Source organism: Astyanax mexicanus, chromosome 21, assembly GCF_023375975.1.
Source record: "Astyanax mexicanus isolate ESR-SI-001 chromosome 21, AstMex3_surface, whole genome shotgun sequence".
Lineage (NCBI taxonomy): Eukaryota > Metazoa > Chordata > Actinopteri > Characiformes > Acestrorhamphidae > Astyanax > Astyanax mexicanus.
Window position 1 is genome coordinate 38,316,537 of NC_064428.1, and position 19,430 is coordinate 38,335,966.

Consider the following 19,430-nt stretch of genomic DNA (forward strand, 5'->3'; position numbering starts at 1 on the left):
TCAATATTTGGTGGAATAATCCTGGTTTTAAATCAGTTTTCATGCATCTTGGCATCATGTTCTCCTCCACCAGTCTTACACACTGCTTTTGGATAACTTTATGCTGCTTTACTCCTGGTGCAAAAATTCAAGCAGTTCAGTTTGGTGGTTTGATGGTTTGTGATCATCCATCTTCCTCTTGATTATATTCCAGAGGTTTTTAATTTGGTAAAATCAAAGAAACTCATCATTTTTAGGTGCCCTCTTATTTTTTAATGTATTAATATTTTTTTGTAATTATAACATTCACAGTGTTTTAGCATTTACAAAAACCTAGGCTTATAGTTGTAGATACAATAGGTTACAATAGAATGCAAAAAAAAACCTTTAAAAACACTAATGCTAGATTCACACTACACAACTTTTTAAGTGGTCAGTCATTGTGCTTTTCACACTACACAACATGTTGTGTTGTAATCGTGAGTCCTTTAATTGTTGAGATTTTCTCACTACATGACTGATCACTAACGATGCCATGCCAGAAAATCTCTCTAGAGGAGAATAGGCACTTAAAGTGAGTCCAACACGAACAAATGTGTCAGTACTGCAGACATAATTTTAAGCTTCAATTATAAACCTTTTAAACATGCTTTTTCTGTATCTCCTGTACTGTATCTCCAACCAATCAGCTTGCGGTAGCAGAGACGCAACGTCTTTACAGTGTAAAACTATGTACAGTGTTTTTTGCAAATGGACCAAAATATACTGAATTTTTTTTTTTTGCTTTTTTTTGTGAAAAACATTACCATTCTAAAAATAAAGAAATACTCAGAACAAGTTGTTTCAGAAGTTTTTAGGTTTTAGTTCCATTCACACCTATATTTATAGAGGACTCGCTCGCTGGCTCCCTCTAGAGTTTAACAGTCATTTACTGATATAACAGGGGGACACTCACACTCTCTATAAACGTTTTGCTCTGGCTAGGCAGGGGGTGAGTTTTGGACCAGCGGTTCCATTTGGCAGTATAGAGCCGCTGCTCCTGACTCCCAGTCGCCGACTGGGTCAGATATTTAGCATGCCACTCTCGACAAGCCTCTTTCAGTAGTTTACACTATGTGACTCTGCGAGCGGCAAGAGATCCACAATTTGTTTTTGACTGTGATCAACAAGAAACGGTCGGCCCGGCATAAGCTGCGAGCTACCAGTAAAGTCTCAAGTCTTAAACTTGAAGTCTTTTGCCCAGATCAGACTACACTATTTTAGCCCAATTTTGAGAAGATTTTGTCGGAGTCGACAAATTGCATGCGGCGGATCCGAATTACAGTGTTGTGAGCGACAAAGGTACGTGTAGTGTGGCAGTCAAAGAGCAGTAATTAGACGTGAACGACGCTGTCAGAGTGTCCGACGGAAAGACTAGCATGTTAGAATTTTTTTGGACCAGCGAAACAGAAGAAAAGTCAGTTGAGCTGTGGCAACAATACCCCTGCCTTTATTCTGTTAATTATTTATTTATTTATTCTCTTTACATGCACTGAAATCTAGCTAAACTAGCTACATCTTTACCATACCTCAAGGTTTCTCTGGAGTACACACTCTTTGGGTCACTAAGCAACGAGCCCACAGTCGCTTTTTTTAGTTTTTCTAAACACAAAAACGCTTCACACGCAAATCGCTTCTGTAAGCATGAACGTCAGATTCTATGTTCCTCCCTCGCGATGACCAACGAACTCACGCAAGGACGTGGATGATGATGATGATTGGTCAGTGACCGTGAACGTGTAGTGTTCCAGTTCCCCAAGTACGACACAAAACGAAGATAACTGCTTATGTGACATACTGTAAATCGTGAGGAATGAAAATGTTGTGTAGTCTGAGTTTGGCATTAGTCAAGTCACAACATGTAATGTTATTACAGCATGTCCACAATATAATTATAAAAGGGTTTTCAAAACTAGTGGAGTTGGTGCAGGCTGTGCCAGGTGTTGATGCTTTTAGAAATTACTCCAAAAGGGCATGAACAACTCATCCAGGAGGTCCAGAAAGAACCCAGAACAACATTTAAAGAACTGCAGGATCTCACTCGCCTCAGTTAAGATCAGCGTTAATGATTCAATAATAAGAAAGAGATAAAAAAACACTGCTGACAAAGAACAACACAACCACCCGTCTCACATTTGCTGAATATATGAAGTTATATATATGAAATATGAAGTTTCTTCAGTATCTTCTGGTTGGTTGATTGATGTAGTTCATCGCTTGGAGACAAAGCAGGAACTCATCCACTTCCTGTACTGCTGCCTGACCTGAAGGTAGAACATGTAAAATCAGAGTGAAGGAAGTAGAGAGTGAACTACAGGGAACTACAGAAGAGGGACAGCACCGAAATAAACAAACATAACCCTTTATTATCATAAATCCAGGATATTTCCTGCACTCATCTTTGAAAGCTAATTACTGATGCTTGTTTGCATGCTCATCTTTACATCTGCTCATCTTCTGTTTAATCTTAACATTGCTCAGGTATATAAAAGGATTTTCTATGGTTGGTAATGACAGTTTCTTCGTTAAAATTGAATTATTATTAGTTACGATAATATAATATTCTGAAACAAGCAACGGCTGACCTCTTGGTTGAGGACACAGTAGACCAGGAAGATGAAGGTTCCCTGCTGGGAGTTGAGGAAGATGAAGACCATCTCCAACACCTGACTGTCGTTTATAAAGAAACCCAGAATCCAGGGGCAGCCGAGGATGGCACTCTGCACCAGGATTTTAAAGACAAGAATCCTACAGAAAGAGAGAGAAAGACTTTAAATAAAAGTTTAGATATTGTAAGAGCTGTTTTAGATTTGTTACAAACTGAAAACTAGAAGTGTTTCTGATGTTCATTACTTGATTTGCTTGATCTGGGAATAGTCACGGTTCAGTCTGGCCAGGGCTGATCTCAGAGTGAAGATGGCGGCGATGAAGATGATACTATTAATCTGCAAAAGTGATGAAAGATTTATTAAAAGAAAATGTAAAACTTGACCAGCCTAAAGTAGATGAAATCGATTATTTTTAAATATGGACATCACGTATTTGCTTTTTTTTGTTGCACATATTGCTACTTGAGACCTGTTGTCCATTAGAATAGACCAGTGAACCAGCCAATGAAAGGGTTTCCAAGCAGATGAAATAGTAGCTTAGCCCCGCCCACTGCACAGCAACTCAGACATTATGGCATGGCATTTTAATATGTGTATTTTACTGTTTAGGGATGGCTTGTAAAAGATAAATTTCAATATCGAACATGAAACAAAAATGTTAAACAATTAATTTAAAAAGCAATCAGATATTTTTAATTAATCAGATATAATTTTTGTATAGAGAGGTCTGTGTTGTGCATTACAGACAGAAAACACCATTTTTACATTTTCCCACATTGGAACATAATACAGGTTTAAAAGGGTTAAATAAAAATATAAAACATACGTTTCTGTTAAAAAAGCTAATTATATCTAAAATGTATAAGGGATTAAGGGAAATCACAGAAAACTCAACTGAATACATAAAACAAAAACAGGAAAACAAAAGTAGTCAACCTATTTCAAACGAGAGATAAATTAAGGTTTTGGCTGTTATCTTAAATACACTGCTCAAAAAAATAAAGGGAACACTCAAATAACACAATATAACTCCAAGTAAATCAAACTTCTGTGAAATTAAACTGTCCACTTAGGAAGCAACACTGATTGACAATCAATTTCACCTGCTGTTGTGCAAATGGAATAGACAACAGGTGGAAATTATTGGCAATTAGCAAGACACACTCAATAAAGGAGTGGTTCTGCAGGTGGGGACCACAGACCACTTCTCAGAACCTATGCTGTCTGGCTGATGTTTTGGTCAGTTTTGAATGTTGGTGGTGCTTTCACACTCGTGGTAGCATGAGACGGACTCTACAACCCACACAAGTGGCTCAGGTAGTGCAGCTCATCCAGGATGGCACATCAATGCGAGCTGTGGCAAGAAGGTTTGCTGTGTCTGTCAGCGTAGTGTCCAGAGGCTGGAGGCGCTACCAGGAGACAGGCCAGTACACCAGGAGACGTGGAGGAGGCCGTAGGAGGGCAACAACCCAGCAGCAGGACCGCTACCTCCGCCTTTGTGCAAGAAGGAACAGGAGGAGCACTGCCAGAGCCCTGCAAAATGACCTCCAGCAGGCCACAAATGTGCATGTGTCTGCACAAACGGTTAGAAACCGACTCCATGAGGATGGTATGAGGGCCCGACGTCCACAGATGGGGGTTGTGCTCACAGCCCAACACCGTGCAGGACGCTTGGCATTTGCCAGAGAACACCAGGATTGGCAAATTCGCCACTGGCGCCTTGTGCTCTTCACAGATGAAAGCAGGTTCACACTGAGCACATGACAGACGTGACAGAGTCTGGAGACGCCGTGGAGAGCGGTCTGCTGCCTGCAACATCCTTCAGCATGACCGGTTTGGCAGTGGGTCAGTAATGGTGTGGGGTGGCATTTCTTTGGAGGGCCGCACAGTCCTCCATGTGCTCACCAGAGGTAGCCTGACTGCCATTAGGTACCGAGATGAGATCCTCAGACCCCCTGTGAGACCATATGCTGGTGCGGTTGGCCCTGGGTTCCTCCTAATGCAGGACAATGCTAGACCTCATGTGGCTGGAGTGTGTCAGCAGTTCCTGCAAGATGAAGGCATTGAAGCTATGGACTGGCCCGCCCGTTCCCCAGACCTGAATCCGATTGAGCACATCTGGGACATCATGTCTCGCTCCATCCACCAACGTCACGTTGCACCACAGACTGTCCAGGAGTTGGCGGATGCTTTAGTCCAGGTCTGGGAGGAGATCCCTCAGGAGACCATCCGCCACCTCATCAGGAGCATGCCCAGACGTTGTAGGGAGGTCATACAGGCACGTGGAGGCCACACACAATACTGAGCCTCATTTTGACTTGTTTTAAGGACATTACATTAAAGTTGGATCAGCCTGTAGTGTGTTTTTTCACTTTAATTTTGTGTGTGGCTCCAAATCCAGGCCTCCATTGGTTAATAAATTTTATTTCCATTGATGATTTTTGTGTGACTTTGTTGTCAGCACATTCAACTTTGTACAGAACAAAGTATTCAATGAGAATATTTCATTCATTCAGATCTAGGATGTGTTATTTGAGTGTTCCCTTTATTTTTTTGAGCAGTGTAATATGTATAAAAATGTATTGCACTAAATTTTTTCCCATTTGAAGTTAAGACAAATCATTTGAATCTACTGTAATGTAAAGTTTTACTAATAATTCAAATACAAAATTACAGTTCCTCTATTAGTACTTACTGTCAGGATCGCACACACAGGACCCAAAAAACTCCACACGAAGTCCCTCTCCGTCTTAATCCAGCACCTGTGTGGAGGAAGTTATTAACACATATTATTTTCATATATAATATGCAACATATTACATTCCTTAAATGAGCACATTATTACTGACATTTTTAAAAATCCCTCATTATCCAATTTACATTTAACATTTAAAGGATGGCTTTATGAGTATTCATCATGGTAACAGGTAAACTGTTTAGTATTAATGCCACTGTAATTGGAGTTCACAATCAAGGATTGCTCACATTATTGCATGCATACCTTTTAATATTATGATTTTAACATATCTTGGACAAAAATATTTTTTTTCTTCTTCTTTTAAAAGAAATGTAGTTGTATGCATTTATTGCTTAGATCCCAGATTTCTTTAGGAGACTCCAGTAGAAATGGGAAAGGAACAATCTATTAGTAGTAAAACTATACGAAGTCTAGGTAGGCAACATATTGCCAGTCAATTAGGACTATAAAGTGTATGAAACATAAAAATCCCATTTAGACACAATAAAAGGCAAACTCACTGTTCACTGCCATATCCACCAGGAAACAGTCCAACAGACACGCCCACCACAACCAGCGGAATAACGTATCCAATTATAATCAGCCATTTCCAGCCGAGCACCTCCTTCTGCTTGGATCTGATCTTGGTGAGGTTCTTCACTGAGATGAAGAGCAGCACGGCTTCAATCAACATCCACACAAAAGCAGAGAGGAAGAGGAAGTGCAGAACTCCTGCTAACACTGCACAGAGCATCTGGAAAGAGAGATAGATACAGGGTAAACCAATTCTCAAATTTGTTAAATCATTTTTTTTTGTTTAGTTTGCTTTTACTTTTCTGTATTTTCTAAATTTCACTGAAAAACTATATACCAGAGTACCTATAGAACATTATAAAATGTGAGCTATACCACAGAATACATTACTTCTTTTTTTTTACCTTATCTAAGCTTTATTTATTTAGAACAAGGGAGATCAACAAAAACTGCCAGAAAAGCAGTGGTTCTACCATAACACAATAACTCTTGAGTGGAGACCCAACACCACCAAGAGTAAACAACGCAGATACAGACAGATATACAGACAGACACTGGTTACCTCTAATGGCTGGATGTAGTGTATGAATTTCTGAGTGAGGAGGAAGATCAGGTGAGCCAGCAGAAGACTGATACACAGGTTTATTCTGGGAGTGTTGTTCATCCTCAGGTGTCGACGACAAACAGCGAAGGTCAACAGAGTCAAGCTGAGGAACACCAGCCCCACTGATACCAGTACAGTGTTGAGCAGATCCAGATTACTCTGAAAAACCAAACAAAAGTCCAAAATATAAACCCGAACCTAACCTTCTTCTCGTTTTACAGCGTAAACCTTATGGATTGGGCTTTAAATACCAAATTTGGGAGCTAGAACTTATCCACAGTGTCCGATATGCTTGTAGTTCATACAGATGAAAAAGTCTATTTTTTAGCCTAAAAGCAATCAATTATTAGCAAAAAATATATATTTCAAATAATTCAACAATCCCAGATATCTGCTCCAGGAGATACAATTTTTGCATGGTTATTATTCTACTCAAACATTGTTTCCCTCAAATAGACTAATGAAATTATAAATATATAAATCAGCTGTGCAACTGTAGGACTGGGATGTCATTAGAATGTTATCTAACACCTGACCATTGACTGTAGTAAATTCCCTGATGAGTATGGAAAGCCCCACTAATCACACATTCTATCATTCTTATTAAAGGGGCACTAAACCCTAAACCATAATTTTTTTTCAGTAGTAGCTGAAATGTGTTCATTTCATGTAATAAAACATACCAGTCCTGCTTAAAATTCCTAAAAACATTTCCTAACCTTTAAAAAATACTTTTATTGTGGTAATTTCTGCCTCTGCAGCAGAGATTCCCATGTACTTTAATACGCAGATACTCACATTATGTAAATCAATCAAATATACCGCCCCCTGCTGACATCTACTTTGCACTACTGTTTATGCAGGTTCTGTTTATAACTGTACAGTCATTCTCTCTTAATTACACCCCACCCCCGCTCCCCCATCACTATTGCACTATTGTCTTGTGTTTCTTGTCTAATGTATGTCTATTTGTGTCCTTGTTGTATTGTACATATAGTGTCTCCCATTCTTTTATATTTATAATCTTATTTTCTGTACTTTCTATGTCCTATACATATGCAGTATTGACAGTAAAACTAATTGAATTGACTTAAACTACTTGATTTAACCTGACGTCCAACCATCTGCATCTCACCACTATCAGAGGCACCACTGCACAGCTGAATCAACTCCTCCTTCTGCCCCGCCCCTAAACCCATACATCACCCAGTGCCCCTCCCAACAAACTACCCCTCCTATTTGTTTTTTTGTTTATAGTTTTTCAAATTTGAGCTAAAATCAGTGTATTTATTTACACTTTATATGCATTAAATTACATATTGAGAAACAACTTACTTCAGACCCTCTCAACATATATACTAAAGACTACAATAATATAAAGTATCACAGTTAATGTCAGGCTTTAACAAACTAGAATTGCAATTGATAAATATTCTACTGCTCTACTACATTTGGATAATTTCACATAATTTTTGCTCTTACTGTCTTTCCACCAGTCTAATCTGTGAATCTTTAATTCAGTGTTTTTAATGTTTTGGCTGCTCTTACTGTTTCTGCTGAGGGTTTGGTCTGCATGATGAGAGCGAAGGTAGACAGGTGAACACAGGAGCACACGGTGTGAGTACTGTTGGTCTGGACAAGATAACAACCATCTACAACCCATTCAGTGTTGTTCCAGTACACACAGGAGAGAGTACCATTAGGATCAGTTTCCTACAGAAAATAGAAGAAAGGAAAATATTTTAATCATAGACCATATGTGATGTATATACAGTGCTGGCTAAAAGTATTGGCACCACAGCAATTCTGTCAGATAATGGTCCAATTCTCCCAGAAAATGATTGCAATTACAAATGCTTTGATATTAAAATGTTCATTTAATTTGTCTTCAATGGTAAACCACAAAAATAATTCTCAAAAAGCCAAATTGGATATAATTCCACACCAAACATAAAAAGGGGCTGGACAAAAGCATCATATGATGCTTCTCTAATTTGTGCAATTAACCGCACCTGTTACTTACCTGTGGCACAAAACAGCTGGTGGGAATAACGAAATCACGCTTGCGGCCAGTTAAAATGGATTAAAGTTGACTCAGCCTCTGTTCTGTGTCCTTGTGTGTACCACATTGAGCATGGAGAAAATAAAGAGACCAAAGAACTGTCTGAGGACTTTTGTGAGGAAGCATCGGCACATCTCAAGGCTACAAGTCCATCTCCAAAGAACTGAATGTTCCTGTGTCTACCATGTGCAGTGTTGTCAAGAAGTTTAAAGCCCATGGCACTGTGGCTCCCTAGATGTGGACGGAAAAGAAAAATTGCCGAGAGATTTCAATGAAAGATTGTGCGGATGGTGGATAAAGAACCTCGACTAACATCCAAACAAGTTCAAGCCGCCCTGCAGTCCGAGGGTACAACAGTCTCAACCCGTACTATCCGTCGGCGTCAGAATGAAAAGGGACTCTGTGGTAGGATACCCAGGAAGAGTTTACCAAAACTTACCTGAGAAAGCCAGAAACGCTTTGGAAGAATGTTCTCTGGTCAGATGAGACAAAAGTAGAGCTTTTTGGCAAAAGGCATCAACATAGAGTTTGCAGGAAAAAAAAAACGAGGCCTTCAAAGAAAAGAACACGGTCCCTAGAGTCAAACATGGTGAAGGTTCCCTGATATTTTGGGGTTGCTTTGCTGCCTCTGGCACTGGACTGCTTGACCGTGTGCATGGCATTATGAAGTCTGAAGACTACCAACAAATTTTGCAGCATAATGTAGGGCCCAGAAAGCTGGGTCTCCCTCAGAGGTCATGGGTCTTCCAGCAGGACAATGACCCAAAACACACTTCAAAAAGCACTAGAAAATGGTTTGAGAGAAAGCACTGGAGACTTCTAAAGCCGCCAGCAATGAATTCAGACCTGAATACCATAGGACACCTGTAGAGAGATCTCAAAATGGCAGTTTGGAGAAGCACCCTTCAAATCTCAGGGACCTGGAGCAGTTTGCCAAAGAAGAATGGTCTAAAATTGCAGCAGAGCATTGTAAGAAACTCACTGATGGTTACCGGAAGCGGTTGTTCGCAGTCATTTTGTCTAAAGGTTGTGCTACCAAGTATTAGGCTGAGGGTGAGTTTTGTGTAAAATGATAATTGATTTGACTTTTTTCATTCTCTTTTGTGTTTTTCATTGTAAGACATTAATACCAAAGCATTTGTGATTGAAATCATTTTCTGGAAGAAATTGAGTATTATCTGACAGAATTGCAGGGGTGCCAATACTTTAGGCCAGCACTGTATGTACCCTTCAGTTTCTGGATCAGTTTCTCTGATTTTGCTTTTTATAGGTTTATGTTTAACTAAGATGGACATTGTTGTTTTATTCTGTAAACTACAGACTACTTTCCATACATTTCACCCCAGCTGCTTTTTGCCATTCTTTTTATAGGTCACTTGATGTCATCCTGCAGTTGCTGACTGACATCCAAATAAGTTGATGGTCAATCTCCAGGACTAAACCCCATTGGATAACCCCCTGAATGTAATCATGTAAGTTGGTCCCAAGCCATCAAACCAAGCTGAACTGCTTGAATATTTTGCACCAGGAGTAAAGCAGCATAAAGTTATCCAAAAGCAGTGTGTAAGACTGGTGGAGGAGAACATGATGCCAAGATGCATGAAAATGTATTTTGCATGTGTTTAAAAACCAGGGTTATTCCACCAAATATTGGTTTCTGAACTCTTAAAACATTATTAATATGAACTTGATTTCTTTGCATTATTTGAGGTCTGAAAGCTCTGCATCTGCTTTTTTATTATTTCAGCCATTTTGTAAGGGTTCAGCCTGCACCATCAGCTGCCAGCAGAAGGCGGCAGCAGTGAGGCCCTCATCCCCAGAGTTCCAGGGGTAATTAGTGCCAATCAGCTTGACCTGCAGGTTCCTGTATTTAAGGCTGTGTTTCCTGCTTGCCTTTGTTACACCTTTTTGAGAGATGACCGGTAAGGTTGCACCAGCCAGCAAAGAACAACAAAGAAAAGTAAAGAAAAGCAAAGAAAAGCTAAAGCTTAACTAAAGATAACTAAAAAGGAAGGCAAAGCAAAGCCAACAAGAAAAGCAAGGCTTGTTAGAGCCTAAAAGTTTCAGGGGCTGAATAGTTCAGCAACCCTTTTATTTTGTACAAAAAGAAAAAGAGAAGGAAACATTTATTTCAGTTGTCTGAGTTTCTGGGAAAAGCTTTTTAGTTTGAGCCACACCACATGTGGTGTCTCCTTAGTTTGTTTTCCCGCCTTTTTCCCTACTAGCACTCCTAAGGGTGCAATTTCTGTTCTTAGCAGTTTTCCCCCCCCCGTAGTGTGGTGGTACTGGGCTGGTAAACCACAGTTTGCTGGATCAAACCCAGCTCCAGGCAGCTACATCACAAGTGCAAAATTACTTCAACAAATCCCCTTATATCAGTTACATTTTATCATTTCCTTTACTACAACAATCAACATTAATTTTCAATTTAAACATATTTGTTTCTTTTGGCATACAGCCACTTCAATTTAAGGCCTATACTCACAGGTTTTTCTCTGCACTTGGGTCCGTTCCCTGAACTTCCCGTGACAGAAAGGTTTGACCAACTATGGACCCAGCAGAGGTGGAATCAAATCAAATCAAATTAGCCCTGCAAAATCAGGGTGACCATGATCAACTGCTGCAGCAGGTCTTCCTGTGGAACCCCTTGAACGGCCCCTTCCCATCATGGCCATAGATGGCCGATCGCTTGGTACCGGCCACATCACTCACCGTACTGGACCAATCACATTGCAGGTGGGCTCTCATAGTGAGAACATTGCACTGTACATAACCCAGGCCCCCCACCTACAATTAGTACTGGGATTTCCCTGGCTGGAACAGCACAATCCCCAGATTGATTGGTCTACTCGGTCAGTGTATGGCTGGGGCCCACAGTGCAAAGGACACTGCCTGGGCAATGAGGGGCCTAGTCAAAAGGTTTCTATTACCCTGAGTACTGAGGCCCAGGACCTCAAAGGGGTACCACGGTAATACTGGGACCTCAAGGAGGTATTTAGCAAGAACAAGGCCAATGTTTTGCTACCCCACAGAGAGTGAGACTGCGCAATTAACCTCCACCCAAGTACCACACCTCCCCGGGGGCAGTTGTTTGCACTGTCAAATCCTGAACATTCAGCCCTAGATGCCTATATTCGAGAGGCATTGGAGAACGGCTTCATCCGCCCATCATCCTCCCCAGCAGGGGCAAGCTTCTTTTTTGTGGGCAAGAAAGATGGGGGACTTCACCCCTGTATAGACTATTGGGGCCTCAACTCAATCACTATAAAAGACCACCACCGCCTGCCTCTCATGTCTTCTGCCTTTGAGGCACTGCAGCAGGCCACTGTTTTTACCAAACTAGACCTGCGCAGTGCCTAGAATCTGATACACATTAGGCAGGGGGATGAATGGAAGACAGCGTTTATCACAGCCAGGTGATGCCTTTTGGCCTCATGAACGCCCCCGAGGTCTTCCAGCGCTTTATTAATGAAGTGTTGAGGGAAGCCCTTGGTCACTTTGCATATGTATACCTCGATAAAATCTTAATTCATAGTCAGTCCCTTGAGGAGCATATACTATCCTGCCCCACGGATCCTACAGCTGCTGCTGGAGAACCGTTTGTATGTAAAACTGGAGAAGTCAGAGTTCCACGTGTCCTCTGTATCTTTCCTGGGCTTTGTGGTGTCCAGTGGCACCATTCGCATGGATGCAGCCAAGATAAAGGCCGTGGTGGACTGGCCCCATCCTAACTCTCTCCGCTTGGTCCAACGGTTCCAGGGGTTTGCCAACTTTTTCCGGCGCTTTGTACGGGATTTCAGTTCTGTGGCAGCCCCGCTTACTGGCCTTATCCGGAAGACCCCAGGCCCATTCCATTGGACCACTGAGGCTCAAAAGGCCTTTGAAGACATAAAGGCACGGCTGACTTCTGCCTGATCCTGAGGAGCCGCTTGTTGTTAAGGTAGATGCATCTGATGTCGGCGTGGGAGCAGTACTCTCTCAACACCTGTGCCCTTCCAAGAACTCCATCCTTGTGCATTCTATTCACACCAGCTCATCCCAGGCGAACGCAATTATGATGTATTATGAGCTTCTTGTGGTCAAGCTTGCCCTTGAGGAGTGGAGGCACTGGCTGAACCCCCGTCAAGCTCGGTGGGCATTGCTTTTTAGCCGCTTTCATTTTCTGCTGTCTTATAGGCCAGGGAGCAAGAACCTCAAGCCAGATGCCCTGTCCAGACTTTGGGCACCTCCAGAGTCCAACCCTGCTCCGAAGATCATCATTCCCACTCCTCACATCGTGGCTCCCCTTAGATGGGAGTTAGAAAGTGTTATACATGATGCCCTCAGTGCAAGCCAGATCCTGGTGCAGCGAGGCCCTCATCCCCAGAGTTCCAGGGGTAATTAGTGCCAATCAGATTGACCTGCATGTTGACCTGCAAGGCTGTCTTTCCTGCTTGCCTTTGTCACACCTTTTTGAGAGGTGACCGGTAAGGTTGCACCAGCCAGCAAAGAACAACAAAGGAAAGCAAAGAAAAGCAAAGAAAAGCTAAAGCTTAACTAAAGACAACTAAAAAGGAAGGCAAAGCAAAGCCAACAAGAAAAGCAAGGCTTGTTAGAGCCTAAAAGTTTCAGGGGCTGAATAGTTCAGCAACCCTTTTATTTTGTACAAAAAAAAAGAGAAGGAAACATTTATTTCAGTTGTCTGAGTTTCTGGGAAAAGCTTTTTAGTTTGAGCCACACCACATGTGGTGTCTCCTTTGTTTGTTTTCCTGCCTTTTTCCCTACTAGCACTCTTAAGGGTGCAATTTCTGTTCTTAGCAGTTTTCCCCCCGTAGTGTGGTGGTACTGGGCTGGTAAACCACAGTTTGCTGGATCAAACCCAGCTCCAGGCAGCTACATCACAGGTGCAAAATCACTTCAATAAATCCCCTTCTATCAGTTACATTTTACATTTTATTTATTTTCAATGTAAACATATTTGTTTCTTTTGGCATACAGCCACTTTAATTTAAGGCCTATTCTCACAGGTTTTTCTCTGAACTTGGGTCCGTTCCCTGAACGTCCCGTAACATATTTCTCATTTTCTGTAAATAAATGCTCTGAATGACAATATTTTTATTTGGAATTTGGGAGAAATGTTGTCTGTAGTTTATAGAATAAAACAACAATGTTCATTTTACTCAAACATAAACCTATAAATAGCAAAATTTGCGAAACTCATTCAGAAACTGAAGTGCTCTCTTCATTTTTCCCAGAGCTGTAGAGTGTCAGGTTCACTGGAGGACCTATCAGCTTTCTGAGAGATGAAACTTTTGGTCATCTCTTTCCACCAATTTGCCATGTTTGTTAACCAAAAGAAAAAAAAATAATAGTCAAAATCAGCAGAACAAAAGACAAGTTATTTTTATTTTGCTACAATATCTAAAAAACAAAATAAAATTTAAATATTTTCTTGAACTCACTTTAATGTGTTTCATGGTGAAGTTAACTGGTTTGGTGAGTCGCGTGTCGTTGGTTTTGGGCAGCGTAGCCGACACCACAGTGGACATCATGGTTTTCACCGTGTATTGATCAGTTATGTTGAAGAAACTGGGCTTCAGCATGTTTTCCATGTTACTGTAACTCATGAAGGCCACAGCAGCAGATCCTGAAACACAGCAACAAAAATACATCACTTTTAACCAAAGTGTTCAATAGAAGCAGCAGAATTCAAGGCAGTATGGAACATATATGTCATTATGTTTATTAATGCAGGAACAATAATAAGTAAATGAGTTTATTTGATAAAAGTGTATCAGCCTATAGAACTTTATATAATGTTAAAATAAACCTAAATGAACAATAAACATTTTACAATAAGGGCCGCTAATAGAAGGAATTATGAATGTTACAAACATTGTCTCTACTAATTATTAATGAACATTACTTTAGACATTTTAGACACAATAACAATGGATTGAAAAAATGAACCCAAATAATCATAAATAAAGTCAGTAATCGATAAGAGTATCTACCTGTAATTAAATCTATATAACATTAGAACACTAAACCCAAATAAACAATAATAAATTCAGTGATCAGTGAGAGTGAGAGTAAATCAATAAATAAGGACAGTAAAACAAAACTGAAATATCTGGAGATATTTGGGAATATTATGAACTCAATAATTAGTCACATAAAACATACAAAGACTGTTCTCATACCGTTATTATTCTCTGAAATCTGAATGAGGTCGATTTCCATCTGAGTGCTGTTCAGACTGAGCTGAGGAATTTCTTTCATTAAAGCTTTTGGTCCAACTGCAAAAACCTTAAGATCTGAAACATTTCCAGTATATTTAAGACATGAACAATGCCTACAAATTAAACTGCAGCAGTGAGATATCTGAAACCCAAAAAATCCTAACAGTCAGTGTGAATATTTCATTACTAACTCCATTACTAAATATTCTATCAATATTTAGTGCAATTGAGGTCCTTACCTCTAACAGGTAATGCTTCAATTAGGATGATTCACTCGTTTTTCATAATACAAACACATGTTAAAACTTTTTAATGCTTTTAAAGTCACTATTTAATTACTTTTGAAATACCAACATATAAAAGAAAATAGATTTAAATAACACTGAAACACAACATTTGTAATTTTGTTTTAGTTTTTGCAGGGGGTAGTTGTTGCAAACATGTGGGATGAAACATTTTCTAATTATATGTTGATTAAAGTAATTAAGGCAAGCAGAAGAAGTTTCAAACTAAAAAAAAAATTTCCCTAGATCTTCAATCTTTAAAACAGGTAAATTTGACCCGTAATATAACAGGAGGTTTAACCCAGCATTTCAATTCTCTCCCTTTGTTGGCTTCATGTGAATGAGAGAGTTTTTCTTTATCTTGTATCAGCATTTCCTGATTAGTGGACCAATAAAAATGCTCCAAAATTACTTGGGTTAAAAAACTTTTACCTTGATTTTAAATGTGGTGAATAGATTGAGTAAAATTAAGTTTTATGCACTTGAGTAAATATTGTAAATAATATAAATAATTAATATTTAACTTATATTTTACCTAAGCCATCGCGAGTAATGCTGAGATTGTAGCTGGTCTCTGTTGGCGTCACCAGTGTGGACACCAGTTTCTCAGTCTTGTTCAGCACTGCATTCCCATACGATACGAGTTGTGTAGGATTTGTTTCTTCAACTTTAATAAGCTGTATCTGACTGTCCATCACCATATCCAAATACTTTGTCACAACCTGAAAAAAGATATCATTATAGTACTTTAAATACTTTAAAATCAGCCACAAATTCACCTCCAGATGCATAATGGACATTAAAGTCCCCACAACATTTCATGATGTATCCTAGACAGTAGATGATCTAAAGCAGTGGTTCTCAAACATTTTAGACCATGTACTGCCCACACTCAAACTATAAACTCAAAATACCACATAAAAGTAAAAAACTAGGGATCAAAGGTATGATATGAATTTAGTGATATGAGTTGCAAATGATAAGGGGCTATCTAACCAAATCAGAGACTGTAAAAAAAAGATGGATGCCGTGTTGGCGATCCTGAAACCCGAGTCTGCACAGTAGAGACCAGAGGAGGGAGAGACAGCCTACTCATTTAAATAACCCCGACTGTGGTCCCGCCCATACAGTCATTGGTCCCACCCCGGCTAGGTGTAACCCAGCCCTTTTACAATAACCACACCTTTTTGAATAGAGCTCAATAACGTTTTAAAAAACGAATTCTGTGGGGATATAAAAAATTGACAATATAAGCAGAGGTTACACTAGCTGCTGCAGTTAAATAATAGAGGTAGAATTACAGTATATTGTAAAAAAATGTGATTGAAAGTTGTCTGTTTTGCCATTGAAACCTATGGTGATGGGTGGAGTTACACAGCTTTCTGAAACCGAACAGCAGGGGGCGCCCGACCTGTGGTGGCTTCACTTTTGAGAGATGATGCTCTGTCCAACTATATACAGTCTATGAACCAAATCGCTAGAAATTTGTATTCAGTGACCTGGCAAATTCTTGTGCCCTCTATCTTGTTACTATATCTTGGGCTGGTTTAAAGACCACATGAGCTTGGTTTTAGAGGTGTTTATCTGTAACTGTAAGGTAGAGCAGAACTGTTGAACACTACGAAAACTCTTCCAAATAGAGTGTATTGGTTACTGATGGACCCATTGCATAGAGAACTGTATCATCGGCATAGAGGTGCAATGAAGAGTTTTTGGTGAAATAAGCAATGTCATTCAGATATATAGAAAATAAAGTAGGGCCAAGAATTGAGCCTTAGGGAATGCCCTTTGACACTAGCTGAGAATCAGATAGCAGTTAATTAGAATTAACATGCTGAAACTTGCAACTTTCTGCATTTTTTTTTCAAGTAAATTTAATTTCATGTAAATTTAAGTACCTTCAACTCAGTTTCAAGACTTAAATGTTACATAGAGTTAATAAGTGAACTGAACTTCTGTCAATCCTTTCTTTTAGTAAACTTTACTTAATTTATTTTTTCTGAATCAATCCTTTCTTTTAGTAAACTTTACTTCATTTCTGCATACAATATTACCTAATTACAATTACTTCATTTATATTACTCAAATAATGTATGATGCATGATATATTATAATTCCTGAAATGTAAATATTTTTTGTTAAAATACACATATTACACTCTCAACACATGGATGACATGTTCTATACTCTTTATAGAATACTAATCCATGTGTTGAGACAGTGAGACTTGGTCCGTTTACAAAATAAATATTTGAGATTATGTAAATATTTGAATGTGTGTTCAAACTGATCTCCACAATGAAAAATGTATTATGTAAAAAAATATGATAAAATAAATGAAAGACAACTTGCGATAGACATTAATCACTCACATTTTTAAGCTTCACAGACAGTACTTACTTCTAGTGGGAGAACCTCAGCGGTGATGTTCTCAATCTGTTTAAAAAGATCTTCTCCACATTTCGGTGTAAATTTGTTCTGAAACAAAATTCCAGTGTTTTATTATATATTAATACAGTCGTTAGTACACTATACTGCCCATTAATGTATCTTCTGCTGGTCTGCACTGCTGATGTTTGATGATGAGAGGTTTGGATGGATTTGAGCTGCTCAGTCATGGAAACTCTCCTATCCCATCCCATGAGTCTCTTTACTCTTTTCTGTTATTGATCTAATCTGAAGCTACATGAAGTTTGGAGGTGTGTAGTGATGAACTCTGAAGCTACATGAAGTTTGGAGGTGTGTAGTGATGAACTCTGAAGCTACATGAAGTTTGGAGGTGTGTAGTGATGAACTCTGAAGCTACATGAAGTTAGGAGGTGTGTAGTGATGAACTCTGAAGCTACATGAAGTTTGGAGGTGTGTAGTGATGAACTCTGAAGCTACATGAAGTTTGGAGGTGTGTAGTGATGAACTAATCTGAAGCTACATGAAGTTTTGAGGTGTGTAGTGATGAAATAATCTGAAGCTACATGAAGTTTGGAGGTGTGTAGTGATGATGAACTCTGAAGCTACATGAAGTTTGGAGGTGTGTAGTGATGAACTCTGAAGCTACATGAAGTTTGGAGGTGTGTAGTGATGAACTCTGAAGCTACATGAAGTTTGGGGGTGTGTAGTAATGAACTCTGAAGCTACGTGAAGTTTGGAGGTGTGTAGTGATGATCTAATCTGAAGCTACATGAAGTTTGGAGGTGTGTAGTGATGATGAACTCTGAAGCTACATGAAGTTTGGAGGTGTGTAGTGATGATGAACTCTGAAACTACATGAAGTTTGGAGGTGTGTAGTGATGATAAACCCTGAAGCTACATGAAGTTTGGAGGTGTGTAGTGATGAACTCTGAAGCTACATGAAGTTTGGAGGTGTGTAGTGATGATCAAATCTGAAGCTACATGAAGTTTGGAGGTGTGTAGTGATGATGAACTCTGAAGCTACATGAAGTTTGGAGGTGTGTAGTAATGATAAACTCTGAAGCTACATGAAGTTTGGAGGTGTGTAGTGATGGACTCTGAAGCTACATGAAGTTTGGTAGTGTTAGTGTATTGGACCGTGACCCTGATGAGACGGGTTTGATTCCGCGTGAGGAGCGGCGTTTTTTTTTTATTTATTTTTTTCCTTTCTTATTGGGTTTACCTGCTTTGTGTTTAACTGTTCTGCAATTGGGTTCAACAACCCTCTGGGCTGGAGAGCTACTAGTTTGTAGCATTACATCCCATTACACTTCTTTTTACAAAACAATTTTTTTTTGTGACCCGCCACATAATGGCTAGTACAATATCTGGCCAGGGTTGTCGAACCCTGGTGTAGATAGTGTAATATAGTTATGACCATATTTCATTATAAACTGTTTGAAGGTCAGGAATTTAAAGGATCAGGCACTAAGGGAAATAAAACCTTCACAAACCTGGCACTCTGTCGACATTGTGATGTTCGGATCTGAAAAAGACATACTGTATCAGTAATCATAGTGATTAGGCCAAATATGCATTTAAAGAAAGAAGCACCTGTGCTTGCAAAGCAAATAAACTGACATGGAACCAGGAATCTGGTTTGCAAACCCAAGTTTGAAGTAGTTAACTGTCTTTTCAACAACAAATAAGGTTTCCTGAACCAGGAATGTTTGTTTGTAGCAGAAAACAGCGGAAATACTATGTTCTTCAGCACGAACCGTGACCACTTCTGTTCACTGCCACTGTGCAGTGCCTTCTATTGATGGCATATGATGTGACATTTTGACAGTTCCACTAAAACCGGCGGAAACACGACCTGGTTGGTCAGGGGAGGCGTTCAGGAGGCATCCTAATCAGATGCCCAAGCCACCTCAACTGGCTCCTCTCGATGTGGAGAGGCAGCGGCTCTACTC

At 39.7% G+C, this 19,430-nt stretch overlaps 1 protein-coding gene across 1 annotated transcript; it reads right to left on the bottom strand.

The window, feature by feature from the left end:
• Window positions 1–1,986: 1,986 nt before the first annotated feature.
• LOC111190896 (adhesion G protein-coupled receptor E3-like) lies at window positions 1,987–15,770 on the bottom strand. Its single transcript, XM_049469520.1, has 10 exons — window positions 15,605–15,770; window positions 14,747–14,860; window positions 14,006–14,190; window positions 8,051–8,215; window positions 6,461–6,661; window positions 5,886–6,118; window positions 5,323–5,389; window positions 2,872–2,963; window positions 2,604–2,766; window positions 1,987–2,282 (listed from the first exon to the last, which is right to left on the bottom strand). Exons 1-10 carry the CDS (start codon window positions 15,768–15,770, stop codon window positions 2,229–2,231), a joined length of 1,440 nt encoding a protein of 479 aa, XP_049325477.1. The 3' UTR covers window positions 1,987–2,228.
• Between the last annotated feature and the right edge of the window lie 3,660 nt (window positions 15,771–19,430).

Coding starts and splice junctions, on each gene's coding strand:
- LOC111190896 (XM_049469520.1), bottom strand. CDS start 15,770: ATGGTGATGGACAGTCAGATACAGCTTATTAAAGTTGAAGAAACAAAT. Junction 14,191..14,746: donor GATTTCAGAGAATAATAACG/GTATGAGAACAG, acceptor GCTGTGTTTCAG/GATCTGCTGCTGTGGCCTTC. Junction 2,283..2,603: donor ACTGTGTCCTCAACCAAGAG/GTCAGCCGTTGC, acceptor TTCTACCTTCAG/GTCAGGCAGCAGTACAGGAA.